The sequence below is a fragment of the Chelonoidis abingdonii genome, chromosome 11 (genome assembly GCF_003597395.2).
Source record: "Chelonoidis abingdonii isolate Lonesome George chromosome 11, CheloAbing_2.0, whole genome shotgun sequence".
Taxonomy (NCBI): domain Eukaryota; kingdom Metazoa; phylum Chordata; order Testudines; family Testudinidae; genus Chelonoidis; species Chelonoidis abingdonii.
In genome coordinates, this window is record NC_133779.1 from 51225297 (window position 1) to 51243804 (window position 18508).

An 18508-nucleotide genomic window follows, 5' to 3' on the forward strand; every position below is an offset into this window, starting at 1 on the left:
TGGCTGGACAGACAGACGGAGCCAGGGAAGGCTGGACAGACAGATGGGAGCTGGGGACGGGGATGGCTGGACAGACAGATGGGAGCTGGGGATGGAGGTGGCTGGACAGACAGACGGGAGCTGGGGATGGGGCTGGTTGGACAGACAGACGGAGCCGGGGATGGCTGGACAGACAGATGGGAGCCGGGGATGGGGGTGGCTGGACAAACAGACGGGAGCCAGGGACGGGGCTGGCTGGACAGACAGATGGGAGCTGGGGATGGGGGTGGCTGGACAGACAGATGGGAGCTGGGGACAGGGCTGGCTGGACAGACAGATGGAGCTGGGGACTGGGGTGGCTGGACAGACAGACGGGAGCGGGTCCGGGGACAGACAGACACCCCCAGCCGGAGCTGGACTCAGGGGGGGCTCTAGGGATTTGGCGCCCCAAGCACGGCAGGCGGTTTGCCAGCGGCAGATCCGCCGGAGCCGCGGGACCAGCCAAGCCGCGGAAGGCCCCAAGCTGGACTGCCAGGCTGGTCGGTCTCTCTCAGCAGCAGGCGCTGGGCCAGGACCAGCTGTTCCCTCGCCCACCTGGGCTCTCCAAGGCCGGCCGGGGCGGGGCAGGCAGGCGGGCCCGGAGCGCGGTGCCAAAGGCAGAGGGCACCAGCGAGCCGGGCTCGGGGCTGCGGGGAGCCGCGGGTGACTCCGCCCGGGCCGGACTCAAGTTTCCCCCCGCCTCCCTCCGGATCTCCTCCCTCCCCGGCATAGTCTAGGGCCGGCGGCTCCAGCCCCACCCACACTCGCTGAGCCTCGGTCCCCGCACGGCTGCTCCGCTCCTGCGCTCCCAGCCCAGGTGAGTCGGGATCCGCCAGCCGCTCTTGCAGGTCCCTGACCGCGGGGGGAGCTCCGACCTGTGCCACCCCTCAGCCTGGGGGGCTCTGGGCTGCCATCCTGCCCCCAGCCCCTGCTGCAGGACACTGACCCGGGGGGTAAATCCCCCATTGGTGGACACACCCCAGCGTGGGGGGCTCTGAGCTGCCTTCTTGCCCCCCAGTCCAGACGCCTCAGCTGGATGGGGGAGGAGGAGATGCCCCAGCTCTGTCCCCCCACCCCAGCCAGGAGTCGGAATGGCTGGGGTACCCCAGAGCCTGCTGCTACAGGAATTGGGGGAGGCTGCAGAAGATGGATGGGGAGGAGCCCTAGTCCTGCTGCCCCTGGGGATGGGGGGAGCGTAATCCCAGCCCAGGTGCCCCAATGCAGCCCCACTGGCTGTGGAGGTGGCTCCATGCTGTGGTCGCACCCAGAGCTGTAGCTGCTGCTGCTGCTGGCCAGGAGCCCAGCACACCCCGGGCAGGGACACGCCCTGCAGAGCAGCAGCCTGAACATCACTGGCTCGGCGGGGCGGGAGCCGCTGCTAGGGGGCGAGAGGGTCAGTCTGCCTGACATGGGGGCACAGCTATGGAGGACAGGTTCCTTACTAGTATCTGCTGGTGCCACTTGCCCCCCGACACGGAAAGGGCACTGGGACGTGGCCCCTCCCTGGGGTCCCACTCAGGTGTGAATGTTGCCGTGGGACGGAGTGAAATCTGCACTGGGACGGGATTCTGGGAGCTGCTGCGGGACCCCATCTTTCTTTGGGAGGCTCAGATCGTTTAAAAATAATGCGTCTCTTGGGACTCTGTCCTTGTGTCGAACAGCCAGGCTTGTCGGTTTGTTACGCTCCCCTGTGCATGTCTTGTGTGGGGTGGGGTCTCTCCAGCCCCCTCTTCTTTTCGTGCTCCCCTCTGTCCTAGAGATCTTGTGTGTATCTAACCAATGGCAAAGTGCCAGGGTTGCTTGGCACTACATACCACTCGGGCCACACCCCCTTTGCTAGTGCTCAGGATGGCGCCAAGCCCAGGCCGGGGGGAGCCCCGCTGCACTCAGGGGGGTCACTCCAAAGGGGGAACGTGCCCGGTGTGTGCGGAGCATAGGTGCTGAACAGTCCCGTTCACTTCAGCCTCTGTCTGGGCCAGGCTTTCGCGCTCTCATTGACTTCAAGATCCAAAGGGACCATCATGATCTGGTCTGGTCTGACTTCCTGCACATGGCAGGCCACAGAACCTCTGACAGTCAGGGCTACCCGGGGGGGGATGGGGGGCAGTGGGGCAATTTGCCCTGGGCCCTGCAGGGGCCCCCACAAGAATATAGTATTCTATAGTATTGCAATTTTTTTTATGGAAGGGGCCCCCAAAATTGCTTTGCCCCAGGCCCCGTGAATCCTCTGGGGGGCCCTGCTGACAGTCAGGACCCAGTTATTGGCAGGGGGTTGGACTAGAACCTCCTGAGGTCCCTTCCAACCCTGACATTCTATGAGCATCCCATGATTTGGGAAGCCTGGGTGTGGCCCCTGCTTTCAGACACTGGGCAGCCAGGAAGCAAGGGGACAGGCCCTTTCTGAGCTTTACAAGGGGATGCAACCAGCTTGAATGCTTTCAATGGCTGCTGTGGGGCCAAGGGAGGGCCCATGAGAGCCAGACTGGTGCTTCCGCAAGGTACCCACATGCAATACTTGCTATACAGATGCAAGCAAGCAAGATAGATGGAGGAGAGAGAGAGAGGTGGTTACATGCAGGGATGTATAATCACAGCCCTGAAAGCCAGCCAGTTTTTACCACTGGTTTTGAGGACACGCTGTTCTTTTCCAAGCACCACTGCGCTGCTCACACACTCCAAGGATCCAGGCTTTCAACTGGAGTTGCTTTTCTTGCTGGGAGCATGGGTTGATTATAGATACCAAAGTCACTTCTCCTTGTGAACTAGAACAGATCTTTAAAAAAATAAAACACGCCCAATCTTGAGATAAAAATGGCCGGTGATGGAGAATCCACCCTGATGCCTGGTCAGTTGTTCCAATGGTTCATTGTACTCACTTGTTAAAAATTTATGCCTTATTTCAGATATTTGTTTGCCGCCCCCCTGCTTGCTGCCCTCTCTCTGCACAGCGCAAGTTTCCTTCTTGGGGCTGGGCCTGGGCTCTCCTAGAGCAAACCCCAGGCTCCACTGGGGTTGCCCTGCACCAGGAGATGCCGTTTACCCCCAGATGCTCCGTTGGCTCATCCCAGTAGAACTGAGTCACGCCCATTTTGCACCGGTGTGTGTGACACAGGGCAGGCTCCCATTTCTCAGAACCTGGACTTTGTCACTGGGCATGTCCCGGGCAGGGAGGGACGGACAGCTGGGTCCATAACTTGACTGAATAATCCTTTGGGAAGAAGGCTCCCTCTCCCTACCCTCGCAGTCTGGCTTCCAGTCTAGCGCCTGCTTCAGGAAGGCTCCTTTCAATAGGATCTCTCTGATCAGCTCTTCAGAACCTGCCCTTGGGCTGGAGGATGCATCAGGGCAGGACCTTAGAGGTGGTGCTGTTCTCAGACTGAGAATGGTGCATGCCCTGCCAGAGTCTAGCCGACAGAACAATGCAGCGGAGCTGGCATGAGCCCCAGTTAATGATCCAGGAACAGAGGTCCTTTGAGGAGATTTGCATTCCAGCCCCCCTTCTTTCCTGGATCTGGAGAGATGGGCCTGCTACTCCGTTCCCGGAGTTTTTTCCAACTGAAGTTTGAATGTGGAGCTGATGTGGGGAAGCACGTCTCAGCTCTGACCAATTTTCCAGGCAAGCAGCCCCAAGCGCAACGGGCACAACCGCCAAGCCTGGCTGGGCTTCCTGTTTTTTCCATAGAGGTTTTCAGACACCAGCTGCAGATCTGAGGGCAAAGCAGCCTGAAGCAAACAGAGCTAAGGAGGGTCAGGGGCCAGATCCTAAGCTGGTGCCAGTTGGCATTGCTGCATTGACTTCAGTGGCACTATACTGATTTACACCAGCTGGGGATCTGACCCATTGACTTGTGTGAAGTGATGTTGATTCGCACCAGCTGGGGAGCTGGCCCACTGGTTTCAGTGGTGCTACAGGACAGCCCTCAGGCCTGGCAAGGAGCGGCCTGCTGAGACAGACGCTGCTCCAGAAGGGAGTACAAAAACTGCTCCACTCAGCGGCAGCCCTGCTGTGTTTGGATAGTTCAGTCTGAATGCTGTGTCCTTATTTATCATGTTGCATCCGAAGACCGCACAGGAGAGGCAGCGTTTCACAGATGGGGAAACTGAGGCACAGAGCCTCACTCCATGGTCGCACAGGTGGAGTCAGAAATAGAACCTAGAGTCCTGGCCCCAAGCCATGTGGGGTAACCAGTAACTCCCATCCCAGAGCCAGGAGTAGAACCCAGAAGGCCTGTCTCTGCACTTCTCTAACCATTCCCATCTGGAAAGAGAACCCAGGAGTTCTGGCACTCAGTCCTCTGCTCAAATTACTAGGCCACACCGCTCTTATTAGGCAGCCTTGTGTCCACTCTTGACATTTTATGGCCAGTTTCACAATATTTGCTGTTTTACTCAAAGCCCCAGTTTGTGGAGCCATGGCCCAGATCCTCAAAGGTATTTAGGCACCTAACTCCCATTGATTGGTTGATTTCAGGATCTGGGCCCATAAGAATCTGAGCTTTCTTTCTTTCTTTCTTTCTTTTTTTTTTAAAAGATAGTTTCAGGCATTTTTGGTTGTGGAGTAAAATTTGCAAATGTGACCCCTGGATGATCAGTAACCAGGGGGCAAAGAACGAGAGCCACAAATTTATTATTTTTTTTTTAAAAATCTCATAATCTGGAAGCCAACCTCGTGATGTTTCAGAAGCCCAACTCATGATCTTTTGGCGGCTGGGGTTGACGATCCTGCTTTGTGGTTCATCTTCAGTGCAGGACATTTGTCTGTCTTCCGGTTAAATAGCCACATGGTCTTGAAAGGACTTCTGGTGAGCCACAGACTCCCCAAATCTGCTTGCAGAACATCTGATAAACACGAGGGCGAATCCGGAGTGACGCAGCTAACAAACGATAACGTTCTCCCACTGATGATCGGTGATGTGTGCCCCTGAGCTGTCCCGCGGCTGCTACCCACAAAAGACACGCTCCTTCATGAGGCAGCGATGGGGGAACGCCACCATTGTGCAGTGAGCCAGCACATGAACTGCCCCGGGGGTGGCAGCGGAATTGAAGTGGCACATAGTCCTTGTGCTCTACCTTCCCTGCGACTGAAAACATCAGTCCCCATAGAAGGAAATTCACTCCGTGGGTCCTAACCACACTCCTTGATTAGTAAAGACAAAACGAGTGTGTTAGCACCTTGGAGCCACTGAGAGGTTGTCTCAGCAAAATCATTACAAAGGCAACCACGTTTCAAAAATACAGTCCCAGGAGGGTGTGGCTGCATTTCTTTGGCTTTTAAAAAAAATTGATAAATGAGTTTTTCCATCATCAGGTTGGGAGTCAGGATTCCTGGGCTCTAATCCAGCTCTGGGAGGGGCGTGAGGTCTAGTGATCAGGGCAGGGGGAGGATGGGAAGTCAGGACTCTGGGGTTCTCATCCCAGCTCTGCAATTCACTCCCCCATGTGACCTTGGGCAAGTCGCAAAGACTGAGATTTTCAGAAACTTCAGGATGCCTCATTTTGGGGATTCCCAAGTCTAGATGCCGACAGAGACCTAATTTCCAAAGGGGGTTCAGCACGGGCAGTGCCCCTTGAGCCAGAAACTATTGTGGGTGCTCAGCATCTCCGCAACTGAGGCCTTAGGGGCTAAAACTGGGTGCCCAGCAACTAAAGCGACTCTGAGTTATAGCCTCTGCTTTGAAAAACGTGGGCCTCCCCCCTCTGGGCCTAGGTCATGCGGGCTAATGACACTAACCGTCCTCTGCAAAGTGCTTTGAGATCTGCAGATGCAAGCCCTACAGAAGAGCTCAGTGTTGTTATCATCCGTGCTTCCCAAATGATATTCAACCAAAATGGTGGTGGTGGAAGATTCTTCTTTTTCTTCCAGTGATTTGCAACAGACCATCTAGGGACTGTCTCTTTGCTCTGTGTTGTACAGCTGCTACCCCGGCTGGGCCCTTGCCAACAGCTGGGCTCCTAGGTGCTACTGGAATACAAATGGATCATCGTGGTGCAACTCACGAGAACGAGACATTTTGCTATCGTGCTTATCTGGCCCCCATGACTGTAGTATCCGAGCATCTCCCAATTTTTGGTGTATTTAGCCTCACAGCGCCCATTTTACAGATGGGAAACTGAGGCAATGAGCAGTTCAGTGACCTACCCAGGAAGCCTGTGGTGAGGCAGGGACTTGAACCCAGGGCTTTCAAGTGCCAGGCTAGCGTCCAACCGAGAATGGGTGGGAAGGGGTCTCCGTGAAGAGTTTTGACGCTTGCGTTCCTCTCCCCATCCTCAGGCTGATTGAGTGTCACCCTGCACAGTTCCTCTGCTATCTGTCCCCACCTCGCTCCAAGCTGTGGTGGCTGTTTGAGGCAGCAGAGAACCCACCAGCCCAGGACAGGTTGATCCTGCTTTTGGATGGAGATGGAACAACTTGAGTCATTTCCTCAGAGGCTCCTCTGGCCGTTTTTCAGCAGGGCTGGAAAATACTAGCTCAGGCCAGGCAGGGGAAGGGAGGATGCCCTGGGATGGGGATGGGTGGGGTGTGGTGACCTGCACTGCTCCAGCAAGGACAGAAGCTTCAAGGGGGAGGAGAACCTGGCCAGAAACAACGGAGTCGTGTTTATCACACACCAGAATTATTTTTCCATCCTGCCCTGGGTTTATTTTTCCATCCCGCCCCATCAGCAAACAGACCCTGCATGTGTGGGGCCCCAGCAAACTTCCATTCTGGGTCGAGGCTGGAGCTTCAGATGCTGTTTCATTGTATTTGCTCAGATGCTCTCATTATAGGCTCTGCCCTGCCCTGGGCTGGACAAGCAGGGGACAAACTGGAACACTGGCTGGGCTGCTTCCCTCCTGTCTTGCGGTTGGTCGCCCACCCGTTGGCACAGCTGGAGTTGGGGAGTTATCCCCTTGCTACGGGCACTTCATTTCCCACCCCAGCCTCTATTCCGAAGGCCGGCGTGAGCACCACATCCATGGGAAATGAACCAGGAAGAACAATATGGCCTGAGGCAGTAGATGAGTTGGGGCCTTCATTGGAGATGGGTCTGCGTCAGGACCTCGCTCCACCCTTCTCCTCCAATTTCAGAGTTGGATCACTTTCAAGTGCCCTGTTTGATTGGCCACCGTACCAGGCTCTCCACAGCTAGAAGCTTGAGGTGGAACAGCCCAACCTAAAGCTCACTAGCTGGGCGTGTAACACACTCACCCCTTGCACAGATCAGGCACTGATGGGCCCCTCTCACACCCACTCCACGGTGGGTCATGTCGAGACGGCAGGGATAATACGGGAACAGTGGAGAATGGCAGGTTGATCCCCATGCCAGATGGTGGCATGTGGTTAGATGAGCCGAGCTCAATGGCTGGGATCTTGTCAGAACAGTCTGTGTGATTCTGTAGCTGCCACGCTTGACCCCAAAGGGGAAACCCAGCCTGAACTCCAACCCAACCTCCTCAGCCCATTTCTGGCCTGACACCGCAGTTCACCTACGAAGGGGGTCAAGGACCCAATCGCTTTGATTTCAGAGCCTGCTCAATCCCCTCTGCCCACACTCCAGGGTTTGACTCTTTCTCTCAGGGCTGAATGATGAGACGACTTCACAGAAAGGCTGCGGTAATGGTGGAGATGGAGAAGAAGCGGCTATTGCTCAGTCCCGTCTCCTCCCCGAAGCTCCTCACGAGGAGTCTGCATGAGGCGAAGTGGCTGGGGGGGTGCTGAGACGGCAGCCCCCAAAAGACAATGTTGGCTCTTAGGCACATCCTGTTGGCCAGGTTTTGTGCCCTGAGCTTTGAGTAATGGCAGGGCCCTGCTAATCCACACCAAGGGGAGAGGAGACGGGGGGAGAACTGCCGAATGCTGTGAACAATGGCATGACCAGAGTAGCAGATGGGCACCAGGTAAGAGTCACCCCTAGGAAGGAGCAAGTGTTCGCCATGAGTCGGGCTGTCAACTCATGCATCTGCCTTTGCAGTGGAACAGCAAAGAACTGGGACCGTGTCTTCCAAAGGGGGCCAAAATGGCGGTGCCTGGAGAGGAGGAGGAAAAACGGCATCTGTGAGCGTGGTGAGATTTTTGGCAGCTGTCCTAAAAAAAGAAAAGCTGTGACCAGGCTGAGGGCCTCTTTGGTGCAGCTCCAAAGCTATCGCAAACGCCCAGGTGGGCAAATGACTGCTTGGCAAAGGAACACGGCCTGGGCAGAGCAGGCGGCATGCTCCGTGCTCTGGCTGCTGGCTCCCTCCTGCTGTACCCTGGGGAAGGCCGGGAATGTATCCCCCAACACTGAGCACTGGGGCCTCATTTGGAACCAAGATCCCTCAGACTTCAGAGTCTTCCAAAGAAATCGCTGATCACCGGACGGGCGCAGGCTGGGTGCCAGGCCAGTACCCTGCACAGACCCCTTTGCGTGTCTCAGTGCTCAGGGATGACTGCGGTTCACTCCTTATCCCTTCCAAGGGCCTCAGCGGCTCAGATCAGTGGGTGGTATAGGAGAGGATGTGCATGTGGAGGAGTTGCTGTGCACTAGTGGAATTGCTCATACCTCACGTTTGCTGGCACGGTGATGTACTAAGCATCTGTGGGGCTCCTTTCCCTAGGGTCCTTGATGGAGGGCAGCAGCTGTTAACACCCGTGGGTGTATGTAGCCCAGAATACAGAGTCTGTCCCCTCCCTTCACATTCCTGCCATGTTCTCCCCTGGTGCTTTGGGCATGGTGAGGAACACACACACTCGGTGATCAGCACTCTGAGTTCTACCGAACATCTGCAGACAGGGCAGCCCATCTGGTTGACGTGGGGGGGATGATTTTGCTCTATGGGAGGAGTTCTTGGCCAAAGTCCCTTGGCTCCCGAGAGGAGGAAGCTGCCGCTCAGCTTGCAGCAATCCGCTGACTGCTCTAGAGTGGGTTCCCTTGAGCAAACATTTTAACGCTTACACTGTCAGTGGCACCTTTATGCTAGCAAATTCTCCGTTGTGCTGTCCATCCCAAGGTGTTAAGGGTTGGCCTCATCTGTTATCCTAGCAGATCAAGTGTCCCCCATCACTGTCCCACCAACATGCCCCACCTACACGCTCAGGGGACCCCATCTGGAGGTTGGAGGTGGGTTCTCTGCTGGGACAGGAGGACACATCATAAGGATACTCTCCGTGCCGGGAACGTTTGGCCCCTAAGAAAGGGACAGAGACCTAGCAAACACGTTGCATGTGAGACACACCCAGCGGCAGTGATATGTTATCACTGATGTATTTGAACCAGATGACTAGGGAAAGAGAGACTCCATGTCCCATTTACACTTCCTCAAGCCAGCTGGTTCCCTCTGTCTGTCGTCTTTCATCTATCTATACTTTTTAAAGGAAGGAGCACCCAAGGCATGTTACCATGTATGCCATCAAGATAATCACTCCAATGAGACTATATTCTTGTAAACACCAAAAAGGGATCCTGGCGGAAAAGCTGCTTTCACCCACAGCAAAGATGGCTTGAGAAGGACATTTTTAAAGAGCTTTGTAAGCGATTACTTTTCCCCCACCCCCGGAGGCCCTGCTCATGGGATTGCAGCATTCGCTACATGCCTCTATTCTCACTTCTCTTCACTACCCGGCAGTGTATGAGGCGGTTGGATTTGGCAATGGATGAAAGTCTCCCGTTCCTGGTGGGGGGTAGAGAAAGGAATCTTCCCTTGAAAGACTTTGCTTTGACAATTCATAAAAAAAGCCACAGCGTTTAACAACCAGCCTTGCTTTTCCTACTGACTCTGGTCAAATCTTTCCGTTGAGTTTGCCCCCAAAGGCTGTATTTCCTCTCCAGTCATCCGCTGCTCTATATGGCTGTGCAGTGCAAGGGCAACCAGTTTGGGGACCCAGCAAGGCCTGCTCTTGGCTGGGCTGAGTTGTCACAGAACACAGATGCTGCTAGGCAGGGCCAATGGGTATTTTAAGACCTATCAGGTTTCCCCTTAGCCAGGACATGCATCTCAGCTATACACTCACTCCACTAATTGCATCCTGCTCACTCCAAATTACCCTGGGAAATAGGGAGTGCCTTCACTTCCTGTCCCAAACTGCTGTGAATACATAATCATAGATGCTAGAGATGTTGGGGGGGAGCCCTCTTATATCACCCACTCCCTCCCCTCTCAGGGGGATTGATCGCTGGGGGGACATTCTCTAATGTCTTGCTGCATAGCGTTACCATGAGTTGATAAACAGCTGCCATGTTCTGCCCCAGAGGTGACTGCATTTTAGTGGTAGGAGAAGTGTTCCTGGAATATACAGGCTGGAAATCTGCCCTAGGATACGTGCGCTGGGCAGCTTTTGGCTCATAATTTGTTTAGTAGTTTGCAGAGATTGTTGAGCTCCTAAGGCTCTTGCTATGAAAGGCATAAGGTAAGAAAATCAGCTGCTAGCCGTGCCTTTTGCTTTAATATTAAGCTTGCCTCAGGCGGGTTTCACAGGGATTTATATTTTGATCAATCAGCTGTGGCTCAAAGCACAAGTTATTGACCTTGGTGTAGGAATAAGGGGGTAAAATTCCATGTCCTGGTCCTGTGCTAGGTTGGATTAAATTATCATAATGGAGCCTTCTAGCTCCGAAATCTGGGAATCTCTCCGTAGTACATTACGAGTCAGTCTCTAACCCATTTCTCATCAGTGTTTTAGTCCAGGGTTTCCCTTGAAAATACATAAACACCTCAAAAATTTCAGTGCATCAGGCAACCTGGACAGAAATACTTGAGACACGTATTCATTTCCCTAGTGCTGGAACATGCAAGAGAAATCACAGAGATTGTCCAGTCGCTCCCCCTTTTTCTAATTTAAACCAAACTCTCCATGCTGCCTCCATCCAAAGCACATTTGTGTCCCATAAACCGTATTGTGAGTTACCCTGGTACATTTTGTTCTCCTTTTGATGTGCTAGAATGTCCTGCCTTTGGGGTGAGACACTGCATTGTATCAGTTTGATCGAGGGTTAACTGCCGAGGCGGGAAGGGATTTATTGTGCAATGAAATCCTTCGCTCTAGTGGCACAAGCCAGCGATTGTGATCGTTGGGCTGAGCAGAGCTAAAATGGGCTCCATTGGGAAAGGAGTCCAGAGGTTTGGAGGCTGATCCGACCTTTATCCCATCTCTCCTGGCCTCTCCAGCGTCTGCCTGGCGGTTCTCCACCCTCTCTAAAAACGAGGCAGATGTCGGAACACAATAACATTGGCAACAGGTTTTTAAACCCGTGGAAAGTTTCCATTCGGGTCTGAGTGCTCGGAACCCACAGTGGTGGCTGCCTGCAAGAGTAAGAACCTAACTAGCTAGTAGGTTTGGCAGATATCTTAGAATTCAAGTTAGAAATGAGGCACAAGTTTTTAATCGTAAGGGAGCAAACTACTGAGCGGAATGGTGGATTCTCCATGTCTTGATGTCTTCCGATCCAGCCTTAAGGCCGTTCTGGAAGATGCGTTAGTCAAACAAGCTATTGGGCTTGATACAGGGGTGAAAGAGTAACGCTCTGTGGCCTGCAATACACAGGAAGTGAGAACAGAGGATCTAATGGGGACCCTTCTGGCCTTGAAATCTATGAATCCGAACGGCAAAGCCCAAGTCCCTCATAGTAATTAGCATGGGGGGTTTTGCTCCTGGGGATAAAACCGAGTGCAGCGACTGAGACAAAACAAAGCTAACCGCTATCTGTGCTATTTCTCCCCTCTTTCTCAAGAGACCCACGCAAAGATGCCGTCTCAGATGGAACATGCCATGGAGACGCTGATGTTCACCTTTCACAAATACGCTGGCGACAAGAACTACCTGACAAAAGAAGATCTCCGGGTGCTGATGGACAAGGAGTTCCCTGGGTTCTTGGATGTGAGTCAGAAATGCCGATAAGCCCATTTGCTGATTAATCCCTTCTGTCACAGTCCATTGACTTGGCTAGTCCCACTGGCTGGTGATTTGGGGTGGGGTGGGGGAGTGCTCACCCCTCCAGGCCAGGACTGAGCAGTGATGCTCCAGTGTGGTGCTAGGGGCCGCTGTGCAGCTGGAAGCGCCTTCAGACGCAAAATCAAGGTCACAACCGTTTTATACTTTAGCAGGGTTTTACAAGTCAGGTTCAGATGTTCAGATACCACGTCAGAGAAGTCAGACGGAGCAGGGAGGACAAGGCAAATGGACTAGATGGGACAGGACAGACAAGGGTCGAAAAAGAAAGAACCTAGGATCTAGACAGACAGAGTCCTCCCAGTCAAATTCCAGGTTGAGTGATTATAGTTTTTCCAGCTAACCTCCTCCTCTAACTTCACATGAAGAAACTATTCTGCACTCAAAATGACGGCCCAACCCAGCTGCCTCTCAGTGCTACTGCAATATCCGCGTAAAATAATGCTAGGATGATTTCCCCTCCAAAAAATTCTTCTTTTACTTGCTCAGTCAAAGCCAGCTATGGGATTTAGCCCTTCAGCTTGCTGTTCGTTCACGTCAAAGGAAGCCACGTGGCAAAGGCAGCTGATTGGCTTTGAAGATCTCAGCCCAGGTGCATGGCTGTTGGCGTAAGCTGGCTGCCAGGCTTTTCCCCAGAGGTGGCTGCATTTCCACAGTATGGAGAGACTGTGTGTAAAAGGCTTCAGGACAGGAGGTGCTGTGGGCTCCTTCCTGCTTCACTGCTGCCTTTGGAGCAAGGGGAGGGGAGGGGCCAGGATGACCAAGGAGGAGCTGTCTCTGGGCTGAGATCTGCTGTTTTCCCCAGGGCAACTCCACCCTGAGTCCCTGTGGGTTGCACTGGAGAATTTGGCCCACCAGCTTCTAGCCCAAAGATGCTCTTGCTCTTGTCTCTCAAAAAGGCCTGATCATATTGAAGCCAGTGGCCAGGTTCCCATGGCTTTGGATTGGCCCCGACGTTGGGTTTGAAAACTCCCAGCTGCGGCAGGGAGAGGCAAATGGCCCCTTCAGCCCCTCCCAGCCCCTGTGGCATTCATGCACCGCAGATACCAGGACTCACAACTGCCTCCAGCAGAGGAGGCTCTGCAGGGGCAGGGTCACTTCTGCACTCAATTCCCTGCCATTTGTCAGCTTGCAGCTGCCACAGACGATGGGGAGAGGCTCTGGGCAGCGTGTTCCCTTCCTGATAAATGATGCATCATCCAAGACAATAGCATTTTGGTAACAGCCTGCTATGTGCCGTGCTATTAATAACTTTGCTGCCTGGTGTACTGCATTCTCCCTGCAACTTGGCTGTTATGGTTTGGTGCAAAGCAGGAAGAAGGCTGGAGGGCAGACACATGAGAATGGCAGATGGGCAAAGCTCCCCCCTTCTGCCTCCTGATAAATCTCCTGAGCACTCAGCTGCGATCCTGTAACTGAGGAATGACATCATGTCTGAGCAGTGATGGGAGTCGCCTATCAGGAGCTGCAATACAGCATGAATCACGTGGAGCAGTTAAGTGACGTGCCCAGGGTCAGACAATTAGTCAGTGGCAGAATTGGGAATACGACCCAGGAGTCCAGGCTCCCAAGCCCCCACTCTAACCACTAGGCAACACTCTCTCCCGGGGCTAGGCACAGTACCCAGGAGTCCTGGCTGCATGGAAAATATGTTAAGTACCAACTTTGTGTTCACAAAGAGGATCTCAGGCACCAATGTGGCATGGAAAGGGCATAGCCTGGGAAGGCATGGAGGCATGTTTCTGGGTAACTCGTGCCACGTTGAAGAGGGGACTGGGTGCTATCACTGTCCCTGCAGACATGTCTTTTCTCAAGGAAAGCCAAGCCAGAAAGGACTGGACGAGCATGGTGTGATACAGGGCAGGATTGCGGTGCATCAGCAGGTGGACCTCTGGGTCAGGAAAAAGGGGCAGTGGCAGAACTGTGTGTGTATGGAGCCCAGGGCTAGAATAGCAGGGGGCTGCGGTTGGGACTGAGGGGCAGCGGCAGAGCGGTGGGGATTCAGAGCTCAAAGCTGGACTAACGGCGCAGACAGCACCTCGCTGTCGAGGTGGCTGGGCAGAACCAGCAGGCACAGCTCCCGCCTGGTGCCAATTACCGCAGGTAGATCACTGCTGCCATAAGAACCAGATCAGCTCGTGCTTCGGAGCAGGAAAGCATCACAAAGTCCTTGTAGATAACTCTCTCCCCACCAGCGTCACCTGTGCCTCCAGCGTTCACAGAGGCCAAGTTATTATGCAAGCTGGCACGGATTGCACAGCCTGATATAATCAGAGACCGGTATTTAATGCTCCAGCCCCAGGGTATCCATTCCACTGCATGGGTGCACATTGAGATTGTCAGCCATTAACCAGTGCGCTGTAGTCCTCCCATTACCCCCTGCCCCAGGGATTCAATCACCTCCATGGCAGGGCCTCACCTGCATCTGGCTAAGCGCAGCAGTGGTATAAGCAGGTGCAACACAGTGCCATTGCTCTTGCTAACCCCACGGCTGGATTTGGCCCATCACCTGTAACTCATCTAGGCTGGGTTTTCAGGGGCACCTAAATCCCATGGACTTTCAAGGACAGCTGTGTGCCCAACTCCCTTCAAAGCCCCAGCCTTGCTTTTACCACCGCGACATGGGGCCAGTTTCTGAGCCCAGTGACACCGGCGTAGATCCAGAGTGGCTGCAGGGACAGGACTGAGGTTTATGTAGGGGATGTATTCTGATCTCTGGTACCCTGGTGTAATTCTGGAGTGATGCCCTTGAGGTCCCAGTTGACACCAATATTCGGGAGAGCTGAACCTGTTCTCGGTCCTCTCACCTAATTCAGTGCTCGGCTCCTTGCTGATGTACGTCAGTCCTGGCCCGCATCACACCCTGTCAGTCGAGGTGTATGGGGTGGAGAGCCGAGCTAAGAGGTCTTGGTCTGGAGTGGCAACAGCCTGGAGAAGCTGGTACACATAAACTGCGGCTTATCACACGCTTCCAGGCTCACGGCTCATTTCCTCAGTCTGTAAAGCAAACACTGCGGCATTGCTTTGTTAGATTTGGACTGTGGCCTGGATGCACAGAGGTCTTTGTTGCTTGCTTGCTGTGCAAGCCATGGGGCAAAAGGTTCCTCCCAGCTGTGTCCTCCAGACCCCTTGTGCTTGGACTCAGGAGGTCCAGGCCTCTGTACAGGGTGGAGTTTCACTGCCAGAGCACAGAAATCGATGTCCTTCAGGATCACATCCAGAATGTCTCATTAGAAGAGATCCTAGAAACCAGAGCGAAAAGCCCTTGTCCCCAGCCCTGGGTGCACACACTCCTTGCAAGGCATGCGCCAGCTTTAAATGTCTCCTTCCTCTGCCTGGGGGACCGTCACATTGCAAAATCCAACAGATCCTGCAGGAAACAGTGCCTGCCATTCATTTGAAGTGCTGCATGCCTACATCGCAGTTAGCATTCACACTTCATTGGAGCAGTGCCACTGTGGATTTACCATCTCCATCCCCTAATCGAAAGACAAAATATACAGGAACGGCTCTATAAAGACGTTGGAAATCTGGGGAGTGGGGACTAGGGCTCAGAACTCCTGGCTTCTTTTCCCTTCTCTAGGAAAGGAATGTTTGGACAGTGGTTAGAGCAGGGTGCTTGGCATGAGGACTCCTGGGGTCTAGTTCCAGCTCTGCCACTGGCTCACTGTATGACCCTGTCCAAATTGCTTAACTGCCCTGTCATTCAGTTTCCCACTCATGAAGTTCATCTGCCTCCCAGAGATGTGCAGTGAGACACGGTGAAAGGCTGCGATGCGCCCTGAGATCCTTTAGCAGCCCAGAAGTGTAAAGTGGTGCTATTGATTTCCCTGGAAACTTTCTTCAAGACTCATTTTAAAGACTCAAACGCTGAGCACTGCCCCTGTCCCTGCCTGAGATCTGAACCCTCAAGAGCACGCTGCGGAGCTATTCATATTCGTGACCTGTCACAGACCAGGACCCCGTTGTGCTGGGCGCGACAGGGGATACTTTCAGGTGGTAGAACTGAGAATAATGAGAGGACATTAAGAAAAAGGAAACTTAGGTGAAACAGCAGGAGAAATTTCCAGACACTGAACCAGTTCCTCAGTTGGTGTAAATCCGCCTAGATCCATTGACTTTAATAGACACTGATTGACGTCAACTGAGAGCCTGGCCCAGTGAGAGCTGCCTAAGAGGTGATCCGTCTAAACCTTTGTGGTTCAGGCCATGACCTAACCTCTGAGTGATGGGGTTAGGAGGGGATTTTCCCTGGGAGCAGTTTATCCCATCGTCAGTTCAGGTTCTCTTGCATCTGTCTCTGAAGCAACTGTTGCTGGAGACAGAATATTGGGCTCGATCTGCTCTGGTCCGGCAAGCCTCATGTTCCCACAGGAAGTAGCGAAAGCTACATGACTTTGGTCATTTCAAAGCAGTAGGAAATGTACCACTGGGACCAGTCATGGGTGGGGAAGGGACGAAATGATCTAATAGGTGCTTGATCACATGCCTAATGGAAACAGGCAGCTGTGGGTTCCAAGCCTCCCCTGGGCAAGGAGCCCGCAGAAACCACAGCTTCATCAGTGTGTTGTGCACGCAGCCCGCAGAGGGCTGGGCCCATCCATGTCCTTAGCTCCGGCTGGGTGGTGAAAGGAGAAGCATTTTCGAAAGCTAGTTTACATTCGCTGCTCAGCGTTTGTATGCTGCTCAGCGTTTGTATCCTGCTCAGGACGGGAGTGTTGCCTGACGTGTGCTACGCAAGGAGGAGACTCACCCCAGCACAGGGCCTGAAATCCACATGTGCATCTCATGAGCTCTCTGTACGGGGCAGGGGGGGCGTGGGAGGAGAGGAGTTTTACTTCTAGTCACCATGGTTCAACATGGGATATAGGCTAGTCAGTTTCGGGGCAATGCACTGGCCTGTCTGAATGAGGAACACTGCAGGGGGTGGAGGGAAAAGGAGTTTGAAACTACATTAAAAGATCATTGTTAGTTATTACTGGGGCTTGGGGCTGTTCAACGCACCAATACGGAGACTGTCCATGACCCAAGGAACTTGCACAGTCTTAGAGGCGCAACCCTCCAAGCTGATTCATGGAGGCAACTCTTCCCACCCTCTCGGACTGGAGCCTGAAAGACAGGCACAGGGGAACTAGGATGTATGGGGAACCTCAGAGCAGGGAGAAAGTGGAAGGACTGGACAGCATGTGTCTTTTAAAGAGAGGCCCAGATGCCACAATGATGGGCACTATACATAGCCCCACACAGATAAGCTATGGAAACACTGAGATGGACGGAGGGATGAACAGATAGCTGAAGGGATAAGGAGCCCCTGGGATGGACAGAGGGATGGATATGGAGCCAGTGGGATGGAGGGATGAACAGATAGCTGAAGGGATAAGGAGCCCCTGGGATGGACAGAGGGATGGATATGGAGCCAGTGGGATGGAGGGATGAACAGATAGCTGAAGGGATAAGGAGCCCCTGGGATGGACAGAGGGATGGATGGATATGGAGCCAGTGGGATGGAGGGATGAACAGATAGCTGAAGGGATAAGGAGCCCCTGGGATGGACAGAGGGATGGATGGATATGGAGCCAGTGGGATGGAGGGATGAACAGATAAATGAAGATCTGTGAAGCCACCAGCATGGATCAACACACAGACAGGCTCCCACACTCTTGCTACAAAGCAGCTTCAGCCACAAGCAAATTCAGCTCCATTAGCTCACAGCCCCCTCTGCTTTTTCTTTCATGTATTTTCCCTTCCCAGAACCAGAAAGATCCCATGGCTGTGGATAAAATCATGAAGGACCTAGACCAGTGCCGGGACGGCAGAGTCGGCTTCCAGAGCTTCTTCTCGCTAGTGGCTGGGCTGACCATCGCGTGCAACGACTACTTTGTGGTACACATGAAGCAGAAGGGGAGAAAATGAAGAGGTGACCGGAGACACCCCCTGCCTAACTCCTAAACCCCGAGCCATATAAAGGGGGCCACGTCGCAGCCTGGATCTGAGCTCCCAGCTGGCCATTGACACCAATGGAAAGTTGGGCGCGTGGATCAAGGACACAATCTGATCCTCCGAATGTGCAAACAGACTCCCGAGTCGCCACGTAACAGGCAAGAGAGAGCCTGCTATCCCCGCCCCAGAGCAGCTTATGGTTTTTATAGTGTATCCATGCCTTGCCCTACAATAAAGAATCCCTCCTTTTGTTTTTTTAAATCCTAACGGTGTATAGTTTTTTTTTTTCCCTCTGCACTGGCCTTGTCTGATCAGCGTCACTTTAGAGGGAGGTTCTGAAGGGTGCAGGAGGCACGATAAATCCAAGATGATGGAGCCTGCAAACTTCCAGAGCTGGTGCACAGAGCGTTCTGGAGATACACATAAAGCGAGCACAGGGGCACTTGAGCTTTCAGACACTGCAGGTCATGGGGGCAACTTGCCAGGAGTGGGAGAGGCTTGCCTAATTTGCATATATTTGCATGGCTTTATATAAAAAAATAAGAGCACTTTTTTAAGAGCATGCGAAAAAGTGTATGCAGCATACTCTGCCCTAATCCAGTCGCCAAGAAGTCCATGCAATGCCCCCTCCCTCACGAACTCCCAAAC

At 53.5% G+C, this 18508-nt stretch overlaps 1 protein-coding gene across 1 annotated transcript; it reads left to right on the forward strand.

Moving 5' to 3' along the window:
- The first annotated feature begins 725 nt into the window (after nucleotides 1–725).
- Nucleotides 726–18127, forward strand: S100A10 (S100 calcium binding protein A10). Its single transcript, XM_032767985.1, has 3 exons — nucleotides 726–835; nucleotides 11703–11848; nucleotides 17672–18127. The coding sequence occupies exons 2-3, from the start codon at nucleotides 11717–11719 to the stop codon at nucleotides 17831–17833; spliced, it is 294 nt and encodes a 97-aa protein (XP_032623876.1). The 5' UTR covers nucleotides 726–835; nucleotides 11703–11716; the 3' UTR covers nucleotides 17834–18127.
- Nucleotides 18128–18508: the final 381 nt, after the last annotated feature.